Genomic DNA, 15,640 nt, shown 5'->3' on the forward strand with positions numbered 1-15,640 from the left:
ATTACTCGCATCCCAAAACACTTTTTTGCCTGAACTACATGTATAGAGACACTCAATCTTCTGTCACTTCTTCAATCCGTTGTGAGGCGTTGGACTGTGTCTGCAGCATCGCTGGTGCATGGTGGACACTGAGCAGGCCAGGGTGGCACACAGACAACAGCAGTTTATGGAGTCACAAAATTCAATGTAAACTACAAAATTAGTCACTCCTGTCCCAATAGTGAATCTCAACATGACATGTGCTACCAGACAGTTTTAAACTCTATAGACTTATCTGTCTCAGTGCCCTGTTCTTTTAGCCCATGTTCCTCTCTTTAAATTGTCTCATTACTGGTCAGTGGCCTGAGCAGCAGTTGCCTAATCACTGGTTAACTCAGGGTGATCCTCCCACTTTCACTTATAGCTCCATAAACTGTCTATAACTGCCCAGTATATGTCGTAGTAGTAGTAGTAGTATTAATATTATATGGAGAGATGCTACATGAAAAGCAAAATGTCCAACTTTGTACCTGATACAAAGTCTGTTTATCAGATACAATGCATAAAAACATGTCTCTACATTACATTTTGTTTTAAAAATGTCCTCTGCATTTGATAAACCCTTCAGTGCCGCCGGGGCAACTTCTCAGGAACAGTAGGTGTCATCTTTAGGACCTCAGCTGGAGGATTTCACCCACTGTGCATGTTTTGAGTTGATGGAAGAAACCGGAGGGCCCAGTGATAATCATATTGTATATGTCTGCACAGTGGCAAAGTGAACTCACACTTCACAGCGAGAAGGTCGAGGGTCAGACTCCCGGGACTTTCTGTGTGTAGTTTGCATGTTCTCTCTATGTCTGGGTGGGTTTCCTCCAGGCACTCTGGTCCTCCATCGACCCAAAACATGTACCAGCTCTAATACAATCAGAAAGTCAAAATAATGATCAAAGAACACACACAATTTATTCAGTATTTTCACATTTTTACACAATTTCTTAACATGGAAAATATACAAAAGTACAGATAATGTTAGCTTAAATTCAAGTATATTTTCAGGAGAGCAGGACACCGATCAGAGCCGATCACACACGTACTCTGAGGTTTCGATATGGGACGGGACATTCACGTAGATGTCTTGAGGGCCGGAGGGGGACGTCTCGGCGGGGCTGTTCACTCCCGAGTCACTGTCATGTTTACATTTCACCTTCTCCTCCATCACAAACCTCACTTCCTGCTTTTTCAACCGGGCAGGAAGCTGTGCAGCAGCTTCCCCTTTGGCTTTGATGTTCTTAAACTTCTTCAGGCGCACCACATCTTTGCGTTTTTGGGAGCACGGGATGAGCACAGAGACGTCTTTGCGAAATTTGGAGCTCATGCCAAAGTAGATGAGCGGGTTGTAGAAGCTGGCCGATTTGGCGAACATTCGTGTGATGATGCTGGTGGTGTTTGGCACTTGGAAACCCCAGGCAGACCACATAGACACCACTGCATATGGAGACCAGGCCATGATGAAAGCAGTGCAGATCACAATGGAAATCTGCGAAAGGAGAGAGAGCATCAGGGAGCAATTGTCACAGTGGAAATCGTACAGCTGTGAGGCCACTTTTAAAGTCAAGTTTTAAAACGTGTCTCATCTTACACTCGCAATCAGAGGAGTATTTGGGGACATAAAAGTAGAAGAAAAAGTTGGTGAAAACTTAAGTTCAAGAGGATGCAAGTGCTTTTATTTTAAAGGCAAAAAAATAACCATGAAATTCGGCACAATTACACTTAATAGACTCAACAAAATGAGCAAATACAATAAATTAATGATAATTAATTTGTTTTACCATGTGTCAGTGTGTTATCAATGTCTAGTTTACCACTGTTTATTATCATTTAATACTAATATCTCAATTAAGCAAATAAGTAATCGGTTTAGAAAATGATTAATGTCTATCTGATCGGGGAAATTGTCTAGATAAATGTACAGAGAATGCTTGAATAACCAAATCACTAATTACAAGGTTGATCTTTGAAATAAAGTGTATTAAAAATGTGTTTGATTAGTGAGTGAATTCAACTCCACACTTCTGTTTACGCCGCACTCACCCTGGTAACGTCCCGCTCCATTTTCCTCTGGCGCACGGTGAGGAGGCCGTCTGCAGACATGGCGTTGGCGCTTTTCACGGTGTTGATGATGGAGACGTAGGAGGTGAGCATGATGACCACCGGGATGAAGAAGCAGAAGATCAGGATGGAGATGATGTAGGATTTGTGGATGGTGGAGTAGTTGGCTTTGGACCAGTCGACCTCACACGTACCATAGCCTCGGTCTAAAGGAACAGGGAAACGGGCAGATCACGCTTCTGGACGGATGGTTTGCGCTTGAGGCATGTCCAAACATCCTGGGCGCTAAATGTGGCCCAAATTGCCATAAGCAGTTATTTTTACAGCAAGTTTGATCATCCACATCCATCATAACCTTAACTACAAAATGTCGATGTAACAGAGACATGCAATTACTTCTCCAAGCTTGAATAAAAGTGTGGTGGTTCAGTCAGACTTCTGCTAAATGCACAGATTTAAATGATTTACATACAACAGCCTGTGGCCCTTCACTTCGTTTCAACTTGCGTGCTATATCGATTTAATTATATTCACTAGTCTACACATTTCGCTAAATTAATGATTTAACTCACTATATACAGTATTTTGACATTTGATTGTTTCTTTTTTTGTCAAATATATACAGGCGTTTAGTTTTTGTTACTAATTCACGCGCACAGTGAGGCCTGATTAAATCATCACTGTCCCGCTCAAAAGAAGGCACTGAATTTTGTGCCGGTTTAACCTGTGTAGCTGCCCCATCCCATCAGAGGAGCGGCCGACCAAAACGCTGCCCCGGTCCAAATACAGACGAGAGACACGGCGATGGTGTTCAAACTGATGCACTGGGCTGGAACAGACGGAGAGAGAGAGCGAGAGAGAGAGAGAGAGCGAGAGAGAGAGAGAGAGAGAGAGAGAAATTGCAATATTTGTTAGTCGTGGAACACTTGTCTGACTGTGTCCATTTGTGAAAAGGTCAACAATGTTGTGACTTTGGCAAACACAGGGAAGGAAAAGTGAGAGGCAAGTCAAATTCCTGTGCAGTCTTGAATGTCAGAGTGTGATATTTGGGAACAATGAAAGCAAACATCTGGGACTGAATAGATTATTGTTGATAAAAGGACATTGGATGGTAAAATGTTATAAAATCCAACTCTTTTAGCAGTTCTCACGAGCCAGTATTGCAGTTAGTTTGGCTCTCAAAATGTAATCGTATACAGTTACACCATATGTTTTGGTATGAGATATCAGCGGATAAAGTGGTATTGCACCTTTACAGCTGGTAATGATGATTTTGCGTGACAAGAAGAGACAAGGCCTGGCAGTTTATCAGGAGTTTTGCTCTTGTTTTAAGACTCTTGTTTTGAAACCATAAGATAAAATAGAAGTTCTTCTTTTGCCAGTATGAACTTTTAAACTAGCTGGCCTATGTGTTAAAATTTAGACATAATCCCGCTAAATAACCCAATTTACTTTAATGTGAATGTGATCAAACATCAAAAACTCATTACCTTTTGGATTACAGCTAATGACAGCCTTAACACGGCCATAACACGGGCGCAGACACAGTCAGAGCACATGTCCCATTGATGTAGAGGCAGATTAACCTCTGTTTAAAATGGTTTATACAGCCTTAGTTTTATGAAAAACCTCAAACACAGTAAAACGTCTAGTGCCACAGTGACAACACAAGCTGCACTCGATGTCCATGTAATTAAGACATTCTTTCACTTCAATTACAGACCGAAATAGATAATGTCACCTCAGCGTGTGTTAATGGTATACTGTGTGAATGTAAAGTTATTTTGACAGCTGGGAGCCGTGGTAAAGCTGCATTTGTGTTGAAAAACAAGATAAACAACTCATCCATAGCATTATGACCACTCAAGGGAAAAACAGAGACTTTTTAGTGCAGGAAACATTTCACACAACATGGGAGAGTTTTTCCTTGGAAAGTAGATCATAGAAGTGGAAAAATAGGCAAAGTTTAACAATGTTTAACAAGGGACAAGTTGCAATAGCTTTGTCATTGGGTCAGATTATGCAAAAACAACACAGAGTAAAAATAAAGAAAAAATGCCATTCAGATTAGAAATCTAAAAAATTGATTGTGGTTCGTACACCAAACATACTTTTTATTTTGGCACTAAAATCATTTGCATTTCAATGTCTTTATTGTAATTACCAGGTCCTAGTCAGAAAATCTGGGACCAAGTTTAGTTAGTATTTCGTCTAGTTTTAATCTTAGATCTGGTTTAGTCCAGATCTCGTGGTGGAACTTTGATAGTCTAATATTTCATAAAATGGTTGGCCACTTAGTATGAAAAGTTTGACAAAAGCTGGCAAAAATAAATACTAGACAACTGAAAGAGTGAATGCTAATTCTAATACTCAAAGGTGCACTATAACACTTTTCTGGTGGAGATGTTATTGCTTTGCCTGGTATGTTCCACTGTATGGCATTAAACATACCTTTAGTTATTTAATTATTGGTGTTGAGGGGGAAAAAACCCTGACATCTCCATGAAGAAACGCAGATGGCAAACCCCAGAAAAGTTAGTGCACCTTTAATAACTGACTGTAGTTTGATTTGTGAACACTTTCCCCGTTTCTTACCTTTGTTTGGATGACATCCTTTAATATATCTTGTGATGCTAATGACAGTCAAAGTGTTGATGCTGGCGAGGCCAAACACCAGTGTGAAAAAACCATCAACCTGAAAGAAGTAGAAGAGGAAAGTGAGATGTTTTGAAAGCCTCGGGGACAGATCCACGGTGGCAAACGGCTTTAAGACATTTGGGTTTGTTTTGGTTTTGGCGTCATGAGATCAAAGTGGTACCAGAGAAGAGCTTTTCCTGTGAGTGAGTGGCAGACGAGGAGCAGACGGTGAATGTTTCCTTTAGCTCAAGGCTGTGGGACCCTCAGATGCAGTTGGGCTGATTGTACAGATCTTCTTACGTTTCTACTGTTAGGAATAAGAGTTTCAAGCCAAAATAAGCCCTGGAATACAATCAATGTGAAGCATTGTTACTATTTATTCAGTGTTATTTATGAGAACATTTAACCACATACACTCTAAAAACATTTTCTTGGATTAGTGTCGGGGATATTGCCATGTAAACTTGATTAAGAAAATGTTACAGTAAACCAGTGTGGCTTTCTCTGGTATCTCAATGAGCAGCATTTTTCTTGCTTATTCTGTCATTTCCAAACCCACAAAAATGTGTCCGAATTGAATGATTGTATCAATTTATTTCATTTTTTATTTTTTATTTATGACCTTTTTTCTTTATGTAAAATTAACATATTTGCTTTGGATCAGAGTGAAAATATTAAATGGTAGAAAGTGATATATTTAAATAATAATTTTATTTTTCAAATGTATTTATCTATTGTAATGTATTTTTTTGTTTCTCTATGCTTCAAGTGCATGAGGTCATTGAGGGTTCACCCCATAGAGCTGTGAAATCCAAACTTTCACCAAGTAAACACTCTTTTACATTGTGTTTTACCCCATTCCTCCATGTGGTTAAATCTACAAATACTTGTAGCCAATTTCTTATGCCCATATATAGAAAAAGTTAATCTGGTCACATGTATGGAATATTTTATCCATCTTTTTTATTTGCAAATTCCACCAAAAATATATTCCAAGAAATGTTTTAGTACATTTAAAAAGAAAAACATGAAGCTGGTCACATGCTCCAAAAATATGTCAACAATGCCTTTTTCATTTCCAAATTTCCAATGAAAATGTATGTTTATTTGCAGGGCTTGGTGAGGCACAGTGGTATTTGCTGAATGGCATGAATCTTAGGACATGTAATAACGTGATAGATGCTGCCGTGGCATTAATCTTGGCTGGCAGCACAAACAATAGGAAAATTCAGAGGAAATTTAACCTTGCGTGACATTTCCATAATGCAAGTCACATCACATCCACGTAATCCTCCCATTTACCTCAGTTAAACTTATACGCTGCTATACGTGAAGTCTTTTACTTGTTAATGACTGATAATTATCTCTTAACCCCTGTTCTTATCAATGGGCTCTCCCACGGGGCGACCCTCCGCTGTGGTACTTCCAGGTGACTCCAGGGATCACTTCAGGTCTTTTGCTGCTTACAGTCCTGAGCCTGCTAACCGCTAATCCTATTACTGTCACTCATCACGTTTCTACAGGTACACTTCCTGCAGATTGCTATGCCTCTGCTATGCCTCGAGCTGCTGTTTCTGGTTGTTTTAATCATGTTGTTTGTAGTCATTTCATTTGCGGCCTATTTATTTCATAATGATATTGAATTGATTAGATTGCATTTTGATTAGTTGAGTTTTTATGTATGTTCAATATAACTTGATTTTCAGCGGAATTAAAGTTTGTCGATTTCATATAAGTCAAAGATAAATAACAGAGAGTGATATTAGAAACAAGAAAAATATAACAGTTCACTTTAAAGGTGCACTGTGTAACATTTCAGGTGGAAGGTTTGCCACCCGCTTGTGTCCACGGAGATGTCAGTGCATTGACCCTAATGTTCCACAGAGCTTGGCATGAAATATTTCTACATGAAGACAAGCGATGCCACCTGAGCAAGTTGCAGGTCAGAGAATGCATGTTTTTATGGTGTTTTTGAGCACGTTTATTTAACAAATGCCAGATCAATCAGATTAATGTCACACTCCAGGCAAAGCATTATGAGACAAACAGGTGGCGGACGCTCCATCAGGAATTGTACATAGAGCAATTTAGATATAATTTGAATAATATACTTTAAAATACCCCTAGTTGAACAGAAAAAAGATAAAAAGGCTTAAATTCAGCTACATTATTATATCTTGAGCTTTACAAATGCAGGTTCAATTTCTGTTCATCTAAACAGGGAATTTACTTCATAACTAAAGCATGAAATAAATGCCTCACAGTCTCTGTCATTGCCACAAATGGAGAAAATAAGGCCTGAGATTAGATTTTATCTGGTCAATTTGCCTTCTCCTGTAACACAAAATAACACAAAAGTTTCTCCTCCAGCATGTGCCAATAACCTGCCCCTCACCCCTGCTGCCTCTGCTGTAGATTTGTGTCACTTTTAGTGCTCCCTGTGTTTACCCACGGCCCTCACAGCCAGAGCCCAGAGTCCCAGAGGAGGAGGGCGTAGCGCTGTCCTAATATTTCTGTAGCACCTGAACCCCTCACGTCAGACAGCTATGAGGTCCCAAAAGGATGCACACTCAAACAGAAGTTCATTTACAGTAAATCTCACTCTTTTTACAGGGTTTTACTCCAGAGACTAATTGAGTGTTTGGTTATAACTCAATGGGGAGGCTGCACTGGGGATATAAGAGTTTCCACAGCTATTTGGCAAGAAGCAGGAAAAATATCCAGGAAGAGGTCCAACTCCAAGTGTCATAATATTTACGTGAAAATTGTGAATGGACATTTTTATTGTGATATTTGGCACTATTTTGTACATCAAGACTGAAAAACATTGGTTAAAAGCAAATAGATGAGTAAAAAACTATGAATAAAATGTAAAAATATATAATACGCATAATCTGATGCTGGATGCTGATTTAAGTCAAAATAAACAGTATACATAGTTATATTTTCCACATACTGACAGTGGTTGATAGAAATTGTACATTGGCTATACCTAGATGTTACAAAATGAAGTTATATATAATCTGAACATCCTGAGCCTCTCATTTCCTGGTGCCATATTTACTTCCTGAAAGTGTCTGAAGAGTTTCCCCCTTGAGATAATCAGATTACAGATGATCCTGGAGCCCACATGACCACAATATAATCTGTCACATTCACGTACACTTAACAGCACTTCTCTGCACTTCGGCACTCTTCACTGAGAGCTTTTGTTCCTAATATAATACATGGAATAATCAAAATGCTTGTGGTTGTTTCATATTGTCTTATACAGATTTGAATGGACTGAATATATTGTTTTTGTTGTTTTTATGTGCTTTTATGAAACGTTTAGTGGTTGACCGAAGTAATAAATGGAAATGAAATGACCAATAAAAACAAAGTCATTCTTCCTTGATAAGCCACTGGCCCTATCTCACAATGTCACAATGGGAATACTTTAGATCTGTAAGGTTTTCTGTAATATATGGGTATGTAACCTTTCTATTTGATGGTATGTCACCCTTTTGTTACCGTGACAATGTTCTTGTTTCCCTGGAATATTCCACAGTATGGTATTAAACTCATTTATTGCCCAAAATTACCTTGAAAAACATGCCTTCATATTGTGAGTGGTCTTTCCTCTCCACAGATCTGACCTGTAACTTGAACTGGTGGCATCAGTTGCTTGTCTCCATGGGAATAGGTTTGTTTTATGTCATACTGTGGGACATTCCAGTTGAAGCAAAAACACGGTGTAAATGAGAAGATGGCTAAACCTCCACCTTATCGAAGTTGTATTTGAATTTTGACTTGATCATTTCCGTTATAAGCTTCCTTACTTGGCAAGTCCAAATCCACGTGATGAGGTATTTGTTGTCTTTAAAGATGTTGAATATTTCAAAAATGCCTCTTGAGTATCCAAACACAGAGATGCTGGCGTCAGAGATGGCCAGGTTCAGAGTGAGGATGTCTGTGGGCTGCAGCGACGCTCTCTGTCTGTACAGGACGAAGATCACCAAACTGTTCCCGAACCACGACAGCCATCCTGAGCACAGATACACGATTACAGTATTGCATTAAAGGCTGCTTGTCTCTTGATCATCTTTTCGGATCCGTGCTAAATATGGAGGTGAAATATTACACGCTGATACAGCTCTATACAGACTTCTTCAAAGCCTTTGTTTTAGGTAATGGGAGGGAGTGTGTTGGAGTTGAGTGTGGTTTGATCCTCATTTTGACGCAGGCTCTTTCTTAAAAATGGTGCCAGTTTGCACTTTATTTTGCGCTTCACTGTCCGCCATGAAATTTTGGTGTGCATTGCCTCTACATTTTCTCTCATGGAGCAGTTGATCTGGTCTGATCATGCATTAGGTTAGGAACCATATTGCCCATACAATCTTAACAATTTTTATGTCACAAATTATCTCAAAAAAGCTAAGCAGGGTTGGGCCTGGTTAGTACTGGGATGACCTCTGGGCATACATGCTGTAGTGGGGCAGCAGCGGCTTCTAAGTATAATGTGGTTGTGTCCTTTGGAAAGACACTTCATTCACCTTGCCTTTGTCTAGATCAGACCTAAAGTCAGAGAACCATTTTTATTGCCCCACATACAGCTTCTGCTTTAGATGTATGTTAAATCTAATATACAGAAGCCTAGACAGACTACTACGGTATAAACTGTGAGATAACTGCGGCACAGAAAGCCCTGAAAATCCCTGGTCTTTTTATAACTTGGCCTTCTTACATGAAAACCCCTGGAGTGTATCAGATCAGACTCACAGACAACATGCCAACAACCAGCGTCTGTCCCAGCGGGGGTCAGAGCGGGACGTCCAAATAAAGACAGGAGTCTACCTATTGTATAACAGTGTTTTGTCTGTATTTAATGATTTTATTGCATCTTTCTAGTCATATGTGATTTGCTCAGAACTCAAGATATAGTATTTTCAATATACAGTGAGATAGTTAATCCAATCACAAGGGTCATATAGTGTATTCTTTGTGACTGTTGTTCCTGGAAATTTGTATAAACTGTAAATTTGAATATGAAGTCATCTGAGGAAAACAAGACTTGTCTTTGTGTGTTTTTTGTTAAGTTAAAATCTTTACAGCAGAGAGGAGCGGTACAAGCTGTCAACACAAAGGTAGTCTCAGCATTGATCACGGCAGCAGAAAGGAGGCTAAATGAAAATCACTAGATCCTCAGCAATCATTTTCATCTCTTGATCAGGAAACTTCTAGCCAAAAAACAAGACACTTAAGCCAAAACAAATTTTAACTGAGCTGTTATTGCTATCTGTTGCAAAGCTGCCTCTGACTGATAAGCGATAGACTAGGATTTTGCACAATCGCTTGGTACAAACAGCTCCCAAACATCTCACTGTCCTCAGCCAGAATAAATGGACAAAGTTGTGGTAATAGTACCGGTAGTTGCTACAAGTAGTAGCAATATCCGAGCCAAACAAGTGGTAGTTGCTGTAGATTAGTTGTTGAAATGTATTTGTTCAACCTTTTTTGAACTTTATAATGCTATACATTTTTGAGGATCACGTTAACTAAAACTTCTTCATACAATCATCCACAAAAAACAGAAGGTAGCACAGAATATGTGTATTAAACATTAAGATCTACGGATGTAGAAATAATAGAACACAATCATATCATATCTTAAATCATATACTTATTTGCTTAAATGCATTTTTTTTTTCACAGAAAGAGCTAAAAAAAAAAAAAGACAGACTACATCAAGTCATTAAGCAACTTTATATACATTTTTAGGAAATTTACAGTAATAATTTGCACCAAAGACTTTTTAAAAAGGAAAAATTACGCATATCGTTACATCCCTACAAATATCGAGGCACCATAGTCTATTTGAAAGTGTTAAATGTGCTAAACGTACCCAGTATGAGCAGGTAAACTCCGATGATGGTCTCTCCTTGCTCAGACAGAGGAGGCTCAGAGTGCAGTGAGCTCAGGTTGTTGTTCCTCCATGGGATGCTGGCCACCTTTATGGGGAATCCTTTCAGTGTTATTTCCATCTTCCGTGAATTTTTCAATCCAAGGCATGAATCCTCCTCTCGGCCCCGGTCCTGGCTCTCCTCTTGCTTTCAATGGACGCTCCTATGCAAAAGTAGTGAGGACGACGCGCCAGTACATAGTAAATCCTGCTTAGCAACTGTCACTAATGCCCCACCACTTACTGACCAATTGATTGCTTTGTTAATCCAATCTGTAGATTAACTTGAAAGAAGGTAACATTTTTGAAGGGAGCTCCTAGTTAACAACAAAAGTATTGTACAGTACTGTCATGGAATTAGACATACACCAGATGCTATTCCGTAACACATAGAGAACACAATTCAACTTAGAATATGAAACGACACAGAAATATCAGACATTTGTATGGCATGCATGGGAGAAAACGCGGGGACTGATCACGCAAGCTGTGGTACGCAGCCTGCGTGATCCTCCCGCGTCTCACCCCGTTTTTTCCCATGCTGGTTGGTTTTATTAGATATTCTGGAATAGGCGGGTCACATTTCTCATTGGTCAGCCTCACATCAAGGCACTTGGTATTTTTCCGTAGAGATAAAGCCTGCAAGGGGGGGTGCAACTCCCCCCCTGGGGCAACATCCTTTGGCCCATCTTTACGACCCCTTCACAAATGCAGTTTGTCACACACCCGTTTTTCTCTTAGACTAATGATGCAGATAAAATATCACTATTATGCAGATAAAATACATCACAGAAATATACTCATATATTCACATTTTATCACAAGTACATGGATTAAATTATTCTAAGTATTAAATTTAATGAGACTATTTGTGTCTTCAAGAAGATAATCCAGGCAGAATAAGGTTCAAAGCCTGGATAATGTGATGATTTAGGAAGGGCATCATTTTACAATTGGGGCTGCAACTAACGATTAGATTAGATTAGATAAGACTTTATTGTCCCTGTAGGGTAATATTTCCACTGCATTTGACCCACCAATCAATGCAGCTGGAGCAGCCTGCTCCTGTCAGGAGTGGGAGGGACCTATCTCCAGCTCTTGAGCTCAGCTTGGTCAGGAGCTTTAACTGAAGGATTTGCATGTTTTAGGTTGATGGGGGAAAAGTTATTGTATGTATTTTTAAATGCATTATTAACCAAATAAAGGTTGAAATATGGTGAAGGCATGTAAAATATTTTGCAAACACAGTGTATTATTGAATTGATGGGAATCAACAATTGTTATGTCTTTTTGACATTTGGAATTATTAGTGGCACTGTCTTTGTTATAAAGGTCATTTTTGTATGTTTTAGAGCCTGTATATTCCAGTAAATAATTATGATTATCAAATTACGACTAGTCACGATTAGTTGATAAATCTTTGCAGCCCTTTGTCAAATTAATATGTAATTTACTGTCCTAAGATGTACTATAGCAATGATAATGTATTTATTTTAACTTTACAAGCTAGAAAAATACTACAATAGGTCAATATTCATAGTTGGCCTTGGACTGTTTGCCAAAGGAACAGGTAATTTTGAAGTATGATATATTTATAATTTTACGATTAATTATAATGCCACTGACACAATAAAACTAAAGCAGAATAGTACTTTTAAATGTACAATATTGAAAAAAAATACACAAGCTGCAACTAATAAATAGCAGAATGAGACACTTAGTGTTTCTAATGCATCATAGATGTTAATATTCAACCTTCAACAGCTGACATCTTATTGTAATACAAAAAACAAAACAATATGTCCCTTCTACTGCAAATAAGATATACACATAATAAATATTGAGCTCCAAAACATATTGTTCCATCATTTGTTGAACGATGAGTTGATATAGTAATCATGACAGGCCAAGGAGCAGGCATGGCTACCAACTAAGTAATGGTAAACAGCTGGTATGGTAAATAACTTAGACAGACAGATGTTGGGCAGTGAATAATAGGAAACAGCAGCGAGACACAGAGGAGATGGATTCAGGGTTGTCCAGGTTAGGCCGTTTAAAGGTGGTATGGACGATTTTTCGGCGATTTGAGAACGCAGGCGGAAGTGCGCATGCGCACTCCCCTGTGCGGACTGATACAACACACACGTGCGTTTGTTTATTAGCGCAACGGAGCGCATCGCATCTCTCGTCTCCCGTAGATTTCTGTCCACTTCTGCGTCAGCTCGAACTGTCTTTCTCCGTCTTCATTTTGCCCCGTACACTGAGGGAACTATATTATGATAGATCCATGCGCTTAGGCACGCGGAAACGTGGGGACAAGCCTGACGCGGCTGCAGGTGAGCGGTAGGTGCGTTTTATGATTGATACGTGGCAGGACAAATGATTTATCCACGCCACAAGGAAATATGATAAAAAATTTGCTGAAAAAAATCGTCCATACCACCTTTAAGTAGGTTACATGAAAAAGAGTTGTTTGGGAAATGAAATAAGACACTCAATCCTGTAACCTGAATATGCTCCATTGTTGGCGTTTTTGGTGTGAGTGTGAATAGAAGTCAATGGGAGCCACACCTTACATGCAACATCTCACATTACTGTTTTAAAGGCATGTTTATGACCTAACGACCCATTTTGATAGATACCCCTTGATCATTGGCCAAATATTACTAACAATGTGTCAATTATTGCAAACACAAATCAGTCAAAAGCACTATGAAGTTGCAAGATTAGTCGCTATTATAACAAGATTATTATTTGATTGGCCTCAATAAGCAAGATGCAAAGACTATTATAAGTAATGTCCTCAGTAAACAACAAAATATCCATCTCTTTTGGGTCTTAGTCAATATGAAACACTGTAGTTCTGACTTCCAACATATTTAGCGATGCATGTGATTCTAGTATTAGTGTAGCAGATCATTTTATGCCCTTTCTCAAATGTTAATTCTTCTGGAAGCGTAAAATGTGCGTTGTAAATGAATCCTGATTTGTAAAATACATCTAAAAAATCATAAAACTGAATTAGATATAATTTCTTATATATGTTCCATCCTGGTGTAACCTTTGGCCTGTAATATTGATTGGAGATTGTTTTGAAGCTTGTAAACACTGTACTACAGTGTACAGTGCATGGTCTGGTATTAATTCACGCCACTGCAGCCATTCAAAAATGCCTTTGTACTTGTCCCATAAGTCGTGCACCACTGAGTATGAAGCAGGGCGCCTCTCCTCTTGGGACACGTTCCACATTCTCCTAATCACTTCCACAAAAGGGTCACCGCGCGGATGGCTGTGTCAAAGTCTCACTTAGTTCTAATATGGACAAAAGCCGGCAAAATGTAAAGCAGACTTGAGTATCAAATACAATGTAATCAAATCTACGTGAGGTAACGTCACCTGGAGAGGATTTGGCATTTCAGGCGCAGTTAGAGCCTCTCCACATGATACAAACTGTTTATAATCAGGCAGAAAACAGGAAACTCTAAAACAGTGAGTCAGGATCTTGCAGACATTTTTTCCTACATATGTTTTTGACTGGTGCAGTGTGCAGTCCCAGGGCAATACATGCATTTTGATCAGTGGAAAAGGAGGGCAGCCAGGGGAGAAAATGATTAAAGCAGACTCCACAAATGTGTAGTCCTGGTGTTTATAGTACCAGTAGTTGAAAATCTACGTTGAGTTGGACAATTATGCCAAATTAGGACTATTTGCAATGTTTGTATGTTCTTGAAGTTAAAAATCTTATATCTAACAACTGATACCTTTATAACTGTCCATGAACTTTCCCTTCTGGATCCATAAAGTTCCAAAATAAAATACATCGCACTTTGGCACTCAAAAGAAAAGCTGTATAAAAATATATTGCAGCATGGCGACAGAAAGGTGCAATTGCTTCAAAACACAGGATAAACTAACCCCGGATAAAGTTGTCTGGCCGTGCACATGTGGAAAACAGCTGCTTGTTGGTGTATTTATATCTTCCTTTTTGACACATTGCCCTGGTTCCTGTCTCTCGGTTTCTACAGTGAGGTTCTGTGGCTGCACACTTACAGCAGCAGTAACCTGAACTCCCCCGGCTCCAGTTTGAGTTTATGTCACAGGCAGGACCTTGTTCCCTCACCACAGAGCAGCTCTGAGCCTCAGGATGTGGAGGGACGGGCCGCTGCCAAAACGCTCCCCTCCAAACCAGCAAACCAACTCTGTAAGCCTCGTATTGAAATGAGGATGACACCCGCTGTCTCTGTCCCACAGCACATACATGGATGCTCTGATTTAAACATTTATATTTGACATTTTCATATGAAATAATAACAGAAGATCAAATTATCCAGACAATCTTTTTCCGATACACTCTTGTTTCACAGGACAAAGCAAGATGGTCCTGGATGGAAGTGGCATTTCTCTGACAGGTTTGCAAGTTCTCTCTCTCCTCATCTCTTCTCTTCTCATATATGTCGGGGTGTGTGTCCTCTGGTTTACCCCATCAACACAAAGCATGTGTGTTAGAGCAGTGGTTCACAACTTTCGTCCCCTGTTTTACCTATGGATATGTTGGTAACCTAAACATCCTTCTCCTTCTGTCAGGACAAATGTGATTATATTATGGTTACTAAAGATGTTGTAGAACAATTATGAATTATTATAATACGCATTAAAGAAGCAATTAACATGCCATCCCTTTACACAATCTCGTTGAAACCATTTTTCTAAGAAACCCTGATCATTTGGGTCCCGACCCCTCGTTTGGGAATGACCAACCCCTGGGTCCACATGACGGATATGTCAGACAAGATAGTATCTGGGCCCCAGGGCACTGCACTGCTTATCACAGTTCTCCTAGAGCAGGCATGTCCAAACTAGGGCCTGGGGGCCAAATGCGGCCCTCAGACCAATTTTTGTTGGTCCTCCAGCTTCCTGCTATGTCGGCCGAAACAACAAAAACTAGTACTTTTTACTGTGAAATTGGGAAAATTC

The 15,640-nt window shown here is 39.4% G+C and overlaps 1 protein-coding gene across 3 annotated transcripts; it reads right to left on the reverse strand.

The window, feature by feature from the left end:
- Positions 1-917: 917 nt before the first annotated feature.
- opn6a (opsin 6, group member a) lies at positions 918-14,803 on the reverse strand. Of its 3 annotated transcripts, none has more exons than XM_072437292.1 (7): positions 14,787-14,803; positions 10,610-10,830; positions 8,547-8,752; positions 4,684-4,783; positions 2,813-2,917; positions 2,071-2,294; positions 918-1,516 (listed from the first exon to the last, which is right to left on the reverse strand). In XM_072437292.1, the coding sequence occupies exons 2-7, from the start codon at positions 10,746-10,748 to the stop codon at positions 1,052-1,054; spliced, it is 1,239 nt and encodes a 412-aa protein (XP_072293393.1). In that variant the 5' UTR covers positions 10,749-10,830; positions 14,787-14,803; the 3' UTR covers positions 918-1,051. The 3 variants fall into 3 exon arrangements, with proteins under 3 accessions (XP_072293393.1, XP_072293392.1, XP_072293391.1); XM_072437291.1 differs by lacking the exon at positions 14,787-14,803 and adding an exon at positions 10,911-10,983; XM_072437290.1 differs by lacking the exon at positions 14,787-14,803 and having other exon boundaries at positions 10,610-10,901.
- Positions 14,804-15,640: the final 837 nt, after the last annotated feature.

The sequence above is a fragment of the Eucyclogobius newberryi genome, unplaced genomic scaffold (assembly GCF_026437365.1).
Source record: "Eucyclogobius newberryi isolate DKJ021-1_F unplaced genomic scaffold, fEucNew1.0.hap1 SCAF_8, whole genome shotgun sequence".
Lineage (NCBI taxonomy): Eukaryota > Metazoa > Chordata > Actinopteri > Gobiiformes > Gobiidae > Eucyclogobius > Eucyclogobius newberryi.